The sequence below is a fragment of the Hyla sarda genome, chromosome 4 (assembly GCF_029499605.1).
Source record: "Hyla sarda isolate aHylSar1 chromosome 4, aHylSar1.hap1, whole genome shotgun sequence".
NCBI lineage: Eukaryota > Metazoa > Chordata > Amphibia > Anura > Hylidae > Hyla > Hyla sarda.
This window is the reverse complement of record NC_079192.1, coordinates 30,636,618-30,645,302: the sequence shown is the minus strand read 5'-3', so window position 1 is coordinate 30,645,302 and position 8,685 is coordinate 30,636,618. Positions and strand designations below refer to the sequence as shown.

Genomic DNA, 8,685 nt, shown 5'->3' with positions numbered 1-8,685 from the left:
CAGTTTAGAAGAGGTTTACTATGGGAATTTGCTTCTAAACTGGGCGGTTCCCGAGACACGTGTCATCAGAGAGCACTTAGACAGAAAAGAACAACCTTAACTTCAGAAGCTCATAAGTACTGAAAGGATTAAGATTTTTTAATAGAAGTAATTTACAAATCTGTTTAACTTTCTGGAACCAGTTGATATATAAAAAAAAGTTTTTTCCTGGAATACCCCTTTAATGATGTTCTGCGCCTCTGGCCTGGTGGAGAAGCAGAGAGAAGATCAGATGGCACAAAGGCAGGTAGTGACGCTCCGGCCATCGTGCAGGCTGATCAGGGCCCCCACAAACACACCATAGGGGACCCTAAATCCCAGTTGTTGTTTGAGCTTTATACACCCAGACTGTGACCACGGCCTACATGTATGTTGTCTAGGGGTTATCCATTTATTCATTTTTTAAACTAAAAAAAGGATTTTAAAAGACCTCAAATGCTTTATAATAACAAATATTACTTATCTCTCCCCTCCGATCCTGGGTTGATACCCCTTTAAACCTACGGTTGGCGTTTTAGTGTTAGTTGGTCATGTAACTACCACAGCCAAAATCACTCTCCCATCACTGAGCAATATGGAACATGAAAATTCAACTCAAAAAAGCAAAGGGAACACTTAAACAACACGATGTAACTCCAAGTCAGAAACAGACTCCATGAGGGTGGTATGGGGGCCCGACATCCACAGGTGGGGGTTGTGCTTACAGCCCAACACCGTGCGGGACATTTGGCATTTGCCAGAGAACACCAAGATTGGCAAGTTCACCACTGGTGCCCTGTGCTCTTCACAGATGAAAGCAGGTTCACACTGAGCACATGTGACAGAGACTGGAGACACCGTGGAGAACGTTCTTCTGCCTGCAACATCCTCCAGCATGACCGGTTTGGCGGTGGGTCAGTAATTGTGTGGGGTGGCATTTCTTTGGGGGCTGCACAGCTCTCCATGTACTTGCCAGAGGTAGCCTGACTGCCATTAGGTACCGAGATCCTCAGACCCCTTGTGAGACCATATGCTGGTGCGGTTGGCCCTGGGTTTGTCCTAATACAAGACAATGCTAGACCTCATGTGGCTGGAGTGTGTCAGCAGTTCCTGCAAGAAGAAGGCATTGATGCTATGGACTGGCCCGCCCATTCCCCAGACCTGAATCCGATTGAGCACATCTGGGACATGATGTCTCACTCCATCCACCAACACCACGTTGCACCACAGACTGTCCAGGAGTTGGCGGATGCTTTAGTCCAGGTCTGGGAGGACATCCCTCAGGACACAATCCACCACCTCATCAGGAGCATGCCCAGGCATTGTAGGGAGGTCATACGGGCACGTGGAGGCCACACACACTACTGAGCCTCATTGTGACTTGTTTTAAGGACATTACATAAAGTTGGATCAGCCTGTAGTGGGGTTTTCCACTGTGATTTTGAGAGTGACTCCATATCCAGACCTCCATGGGTTGATACATTTGATTTCCATTGATCATTTTTGTGTGATTTTGTTGTCAGCGCATTCAACTATGTAAAGTGGAAAGTATTTCATACGATTAGTTCATTCATTCAGATCTAGGATGTGTTATCTTAGTGTCCCTTTATTTTTTGAGAAGTGTGTGTGTATATATATATAATATGTATGTGTGTATATATATATATATATATATATATATATATATATATTAGGGGTGTGAATCGCCAAGAATTTGGCGATTCGATTCGAATCGCGATACCAGTGTGGCGATTCGATATATCGCGATATATCGCGATACCGTCTAGGTGACGATACATCGCCCACCTGGGAGCATTCATAGATCCCAATAGACGCCGCTGTCAGCTTTGACAGCGGCGATCTAGTACTCCGGTGCTCACTTTTCTCATGTTATCCCGTGCGGGCTGCAAAATAAAATAAAACACACTTTCTCTTACCTGCCAACGAGCCCGCGGAGCTCCGGTACAGGTGTTCGGTCCTCGGGCTGCATTCTTCTTACTTCCTGTTAGTCCGGCACGTCACATGGAGCTTCAGCCTATCACCAGCGGAGGCGGGACATCGCTGCGGCTGGTGATAGGCTGAAGCTCCATGTGACGTGCCGGACTAACAGGAAGTAAGAAGAATACAGCCCGGGGACCCAACACCTGTACCGGAGCTCCGCGGGCTCGTTGGCAGGTAAGAGAAAGTGCGTTTTATTAAAAATTCCACATCCCTAAAAGAATCGATTCAAAAATATTTTGAATCGATTCTGTATCGGCAAATGAAAAATCGCGATTATCGCGAGAATCGATTTTTTCTTACATCCCTAATATATATATATATATATCTCTATCACAAGCTACAGATCAGAAGGAACTATACCCCATGTTGTAGGAAGGAGGTAACTACACCTCTAATCTCCTGGGTTGGAGACACATAATCCAGCAGTGACAGGTGACCCTGCTATTCCAGGAATCGTGCGCAATTCTATACAGAATACAAGGTCTCCATTCCACCTCCGGGCTCCTATCTGTGAATTGCTCATTATTCACATCATCTCATCTTCTGTCTCGCTGTTTGCAGCAAGGACAGGTCAGCCCAAGACTGAAGGCTGTCATAGAAGAACTGTGGACATCGAGCTGTTGCAAAACTACAACTCCCAGCATGCCCGGACAGCCAACGGCTGTCCGGGCATGCTGGGAGTTGTAGTTTTGCCAAAGCTGGAGGTTCACGGTTTGGGGACCACTAGTAATAGTATCTTCCTAAATGGGACACTAAAGCCTATTACCTGTTTGCTGTGCAGTTGATCAGTCTATTGCTCCCTGTTATCAGCCATCACAGGAGAGGATGACAATCAAACTCTTCCTACTTTGTGTCTACAATATGGGAGATCAGTCGCTCTTCATGTATCCTTCCTGCATCTTTCTCTCTCCTAAATAGTCTGATAACCTGGGAGATCCCCATAGCCGCCTGCAGAGGGCAGCGATTCAGGATAGCTTCTTATGGTTCTTGTAGTTACTTCTTTCCCAGATAGGGGGCAGCGATCTCATGACCCAATCTTACCGGCATCATCTTACAACCCCCAAAAACATGCGGAGAACATTACATGACTAATAACCCCTTTTATCTACATTATCCAGGTATAAACCTCCCACCTCGGAGAATTCTCCCACCCTGGACGACCCCACCCCAGATTACATGAACCTGTTGGGGATGATATTCAGTATGTGTGGTCTGATGCTCAAGGTAAGTCTAGAACCTGCCTAATACATTTCATAACTCCCAGCTATAGTGGACTACAACACTCATTAAAGGAGTAGTCCAGTGGTGACCCAGTGGTGAACAACTTCCTAAGGATAGGGGATAAGTTTGAGATCGCGGGGGGTCCGACCGCTGGGGCCCCCCCTGCGATCTCCTGTACGGAGCCTCGACAGCCCGCGGGAAGGGGGCGTGTCGACCTCCGCACGAAGCGGGGGCCGACACGCCCCCTCAATACAACTCTATGGCAGAGCCAAAGCGCTGCCTTCTGCAATCTCCGGCTCTGCCATAGAGATGTATTCAGGGGGCGTGTCGGCCGCCGCTTCGTGCGGAGGTCGACACCCGCTATCTGGCCGGAGAGCCTAGCCCCCGTACAGGGAGATCGCAGGGGGCCCCAGCGGTCGGACCCCCTGCGATCTCAAACTTATCCCCTATCCTTAGGATAGGGGATAAGTTTTTCACCACTGGACTACTCCTTTAACCCCTTAAGGACGCAGGACGTAAATGTACGTCATGATGAGGTGGTACTTAACGCACCAGGACGTACATTTAGGTCCTGTGCATAACCGCGGGCATCGGAGCGATGCCAGTGTCATCCGCGGCTGATCCCGGCTGCTGATCGCAGCCAGGGACCCGCCTACAATGGCCGACGCCCGCGATCTCGCGGGAGTCCGCCGTTAACCCCTCAGGTGCCGGGATCAATACAGATCCCGGCATCTGCGGCAGTGCGCGATTTAAATGAACGATCGGATCGCCCGCAGCGCTGCTGCGGGGATCCGATCATTCATAACGCCGCACGGAGGTCCCCTCTCCTTCCTCCGTGCGGCTCCCGGCGTCTCCTGCTCTGGTCTGTGATCGAGCAGACCAGAGCAGGAGATGACCGATAATACTGATCTGTTCTATGTCCTATACATAGAACAGATCAGGATTAGCAATCATGGTATTGCTATGAATAGTCCCCTATGGGGACTATTCAAGTGTAAAAAAAAAAAGTAAAAGTAAAAAAAAAAGTGAAAAATCCCCTCCCCCAATAAAAAAGTAAAACGTCTGTTTTTTCCTATTTTACTCCCAAAAAGCGTAAAAAACATTTTTTATAGACATATTTGGTATCGCCGCGTGCGTAAATGTCCGAACTATTAAAATAAAATGTTAATGATCCCGTACGGTGAACGGCGTGAACGAAAAAAAAAGGTCCAAAATTCCTACTTTTTTAATACATTTTATTTAAAAAAAATTATAAAAAATGTATTAAAAGTTTTTTATATGCAAATGTGGTATCAAAAAAAGTACAGATCATGGCGCAAAAAATGAGCCCCCATACCGCCGCTTATACCGAAAAATAAAAAAGTTAGAGGTCATCAAAATAAAGGGATTATAAACGTACTAATTTGGTTAAAAAGTTTGTGATTTTTTTTAAGCGCAACAATAATATAAAAGTATATAATAATGGGTATCATTTTAATTGTATTGACCCTCAGAATAAAGAACACACGTCATTTTTACCATAAATTGTACGGCGTGAAAACAAAACCTTCCAAAATTAGCAAAATTGCATTTTTCGTTTTAATTTCCCCACAAAAATAGTGTTTTTTGGTTGCGCCATACATTTTATGATATAATGAGTGATGTCATTACAAAGGACAACTGGTCGCGCAAAAAAACAAGCCCTCATACTAGTCTGTGGATGAAAATATAAAAGAGTTATGATTTTTAGAAGGCGAGGAGGAAAAAACGAAAACATAAAAATTAAATTGTCTGAGTCCTTAAGGCCAAAATGGGCTGAGTCCTTAAGGGGTTAAAGGGGTATTCCAGGAAAAAACTTTTTATTTTTTTTTATATATCATCTGGCTCCAGAAAGTTAAACAGATTTGTAAATTTCTTCTATCAAAAAAATCTTAATCCTTTCAATAATTATCAGCTGCTGAAGTTGAGTTGTTCTTTTCTGTTTGGCAACAGTGCTCTCTGCTGACATCTCTGCTTATCTCGGAAACTGCACAGAGTAGAAGAGGTTTTCTATGGGGATTTTTTTCTAAACTGGGCGGTTCCCGAGACATGTGTCATCAGAGAGCACTTAGACAGAAAAGAACAACTCTACTTCAGCAGCTCATAAGTACTGAAAGGATTTTTTAATAGAAGTAATTTACAAATCTGTTTAACTTTCTGGAGCCAGTTGATATATAAAATTTTTTTTTTTTTTTCAAGGAATACCCCTTTAATTACTGACAGAGGTTATTTGGGTAAGCACCTAGGTGTGGATTGAAAAAACTACTTGAATATATACAAAAAGAACCCAAACCTCAAGGACAGTATCAATGATAATAAAATATTGATTCAAAGACCGTGCTTCAATAACATATAGAATTGTTTTATTAAAATGTATCTAGTATCCTCTCACACGTCACGCCCCCTCCCATAGACTTGCAGTGAGGGGGCGGGGCTATGACGTCACAAGCTCCTGGCTCCAGCGTTCGGAAAAGTTTATTTGGAACAGTTTGTTCCAAACGCTGAGCAGCGGAGTACCCCTTTAAAGTGGTACTAGTGTCATTTGGGGCTCTGTGTTTATTAGAGCAAACCATGTAGCTGATTGGTCACAGCCAATCACATGACCTACTCCTCTGACTCGGTGGATGCTGGGAATTGCAGTCTTATTCGTAGGCATTATAAATTTGAGGCGATGCAGTAGGCAGGATGAATCCCATATATTTGGGCAATGTACAGTGTGATCTAGTGAGGTCTATAACCCCCCTGTCCTGTGTTTTTCAGCTGAAGTGGTGCGCCTGGATCGCCGTCTACTGCTCATTCATCAGCTTCGCCAATTCCCGCAGTTCGGAGGACACCAAGCAAATGATGAGCAGCTTCATGTGAGTCTTGTGATACCCCCTATTGCAGGGAGCGCGCGCTCTGTTTCTGTACTTGCGATGCGAATTACAGTAAGCGTAGCGCGCGCTCCCGTAATTTCTTATACTCCGCTGGCCGGCATACATCATTCCCGACTGAGGATTCCAGGTCTGCAACATTGGTAGTACCGGTAAGGGGCACCGTGTGCCAACCCCCACCCCACTTGCATCATCCCTGTGCCGTAAGGGTAAAGTGGGCAGCCAACAGGGGGTCTCCAGCGCTGCAGAGCGCAACCCGCCGGCCATACACCGGACATTACGGGCAAGAGGGACTTTATGTTAATCCCCATCCCACTCAGGACTTCCAATTTACCATCCCTGCACCATCATGGTAGAGTGGGCAACTAACAGGGGGTCTACAGCGCTGCAGAGCGCATCTGTCCGTCATACACCAGTCCTGCTCAGTGTCTTCAGTACGGCACGGTGCAGTCCGAGACATCTCTACAAGAGACTGATAACTATCCTGCTACTTTTTCATGCGGGTTCAGTGCGGAGAAGCCCCGTTCTGTGCATAGACAGCGCTGCTAGAGCGATATCCGACCACTGGGGCCCCCTGCGATCTCCTGTACGGGGGCCAGGCTCTCCGGCCAGATAGCGGGTGTCGACCTCCGCACGAAGCGGCGGCCGACACGCCCCCTCAATACATCTCTATGGCAGAGCCGGAGATTGCCGAAGGCAGCGCTTCGACTCTGCCATAGAGTTGTATTGAGGGGGCGTGTCGGCCACCGCTTCGTGCGGAGGTCGACACGCCCCCTTCCCGCGGGCTGTCGGGGCTCCGTACAGGAGATCGCAGGGGGCCCCAGCGGTCGGACCCCCCGCGATCTCAAACTTATCCCCTATCCTTAGGATAGGGGATAAGTTGTTCACCACTGGGTCACCACTGGACTACTCCTTTAAGGTTGTTCTTTTCTGTACAAATCCCCATAGCAAACCTCTTCTACACTGGGCGTTTCCCGAGACACGTGTCATCTGAGAGCACTTAGACAGAAAAGAACAACCTTAACTTCAGAAGCTCATAAGTACTGAAAGGATTAAGATTTTTTTTAATAGAAGTAATTTACAAATCTGTTTAACTTTCTGTAGCCAGTTGATATATATTAAAAAAAAAAAGTTTTCTCCTGGATAACCCCTTTAATTTCAATGAGCCGACCGGAGTGAACCGGTCGGCTCATTTTTCCCTGTATGCGGTTTTCCACCGGACCTAAAACCGTAGTCAACCACGGTATTAGGTCCAGTAGAAATCCGCATACAGGGAAAAATTAGCCAACCGGTTCACTCCGGTCGGCTCAATGAAATTAATTACATAGGGGACCGCATACGCAGGGATACGGGAGCGCAAGTTTTTAGCTTCCCCCCCCCCCCCCGCCGTATGCGCTCCCGTAAAAAAAATGGGGAAAAACGTGATGTGAACCCAGCCTTAATATTTTTATTTTATATTTTTACCTCATTTTATGGGATTTATTTGTGGCCCTGCAGAAGACCCCACAGTGAGCATCATTTATTGTATACATCCTCTAATCTGTCACTACTAGAGATGAGCGAACTTACAGTAAATTCGATTCGTCACGAACTTCTCGGCTCGGCGGTTGCTGACTTATCCTGTATAAATTAGTTCAGCTTTCAGGTGCTCCGGTGGCTGGAAAAGGTGGATACAGTCCTAGGAAAGAGTCTCCTAGGAATGTATCCACCTTTTCCAGCCCACGGGAGCACCTGAAAGCTGAACTAATTTATGTAGGATAAGTCATCAACTGCCGAGCCGAGAAGTTCATGACGAATCGAATTTACTGTAAGTTCACTCATCTCTAGTCACTACATATCCTTTACCTAGTAGGACTGTTACAATAAAGTGAATGGAGTTGTGGGTTGTAATAAAACTGGGGGGGGGGGGGGGAAACACGCCTGCTCAAGTTGTGTGTGTGTGTGTGTGTGTGTGTGTGTGTGTGTGTGTGTGTGTGTGTGGTATTGCAGCTCGGTTTCATTGAGGTGAATGGCGCTGTTTTTGTATGGAATGGGCGCTGTTTTTGGATGGAATAGGCGCTGTTTTTCTAACCTTCAGATGTCCGGGTCCCTTTCACTTATCTTCTCTCTCTGTTCTTGTAGGTTATCTATTTCCGCTGTCGTCATGTCCTATCTACAGAACCCACAGCCCATGTCTCCTCCGTGGTGACCCCGGTGCTCATCGTCCTGGATGTGAAGGATTTTTTTTTTTTAGAGTCTCTCTACTGTCTGTCACTAGAAGAAATAAAATTTTGGGGATTTTAAATTTGTGTTTTGAATGTTTTTTTATGTCGTATACACCGCTAAAGCAGTGGTATCCAAACTGGGGCCCTCCAGCTGGTGCAAAACTACAACTCCCAGCATGCCCGGACAGCCAACGGCTGTCCGGGCATGCTGGGAGTTGTAGTTTTGCACCAGCTGGAGGTCCACAGTTTAGATACCACTGCACTAAAGCATAAGGAACTCTATTCTACCTCAAAAGGCTGGTTGGGAAACACTGCCTTAAAGGGGTACTCCGGTGGAAAACACATTTTTT

At 46.3% G+C, this 8,685-nt stretch overlaps 1 protein-coding gene across 1 annotated transcript; it reads left to right on the top strand.

Annotated features, from left to right (window-relative positions):
* Window positions 1–3,137: 3,137 nt before the first annotated feature.
* On the top strand, window positions 3,138–8,406 carry WDR83OS (WD repeat domain 83 opposite strand; the record flags this gene model as incomplete). The annotated part of the gene is given in 3 exon segments (XM_056570342.1): window positions 3,138–3,243; window positions 6,019–6,116; window positions 8,253–8,406. Coding segments are annotated over 3 exon segments (271 nt in total), but the record flags the coding sequence as incomplete, so codon positions are not given.
* Window positions 8,407–8,685: the final 279 nt, after the last annotated feature.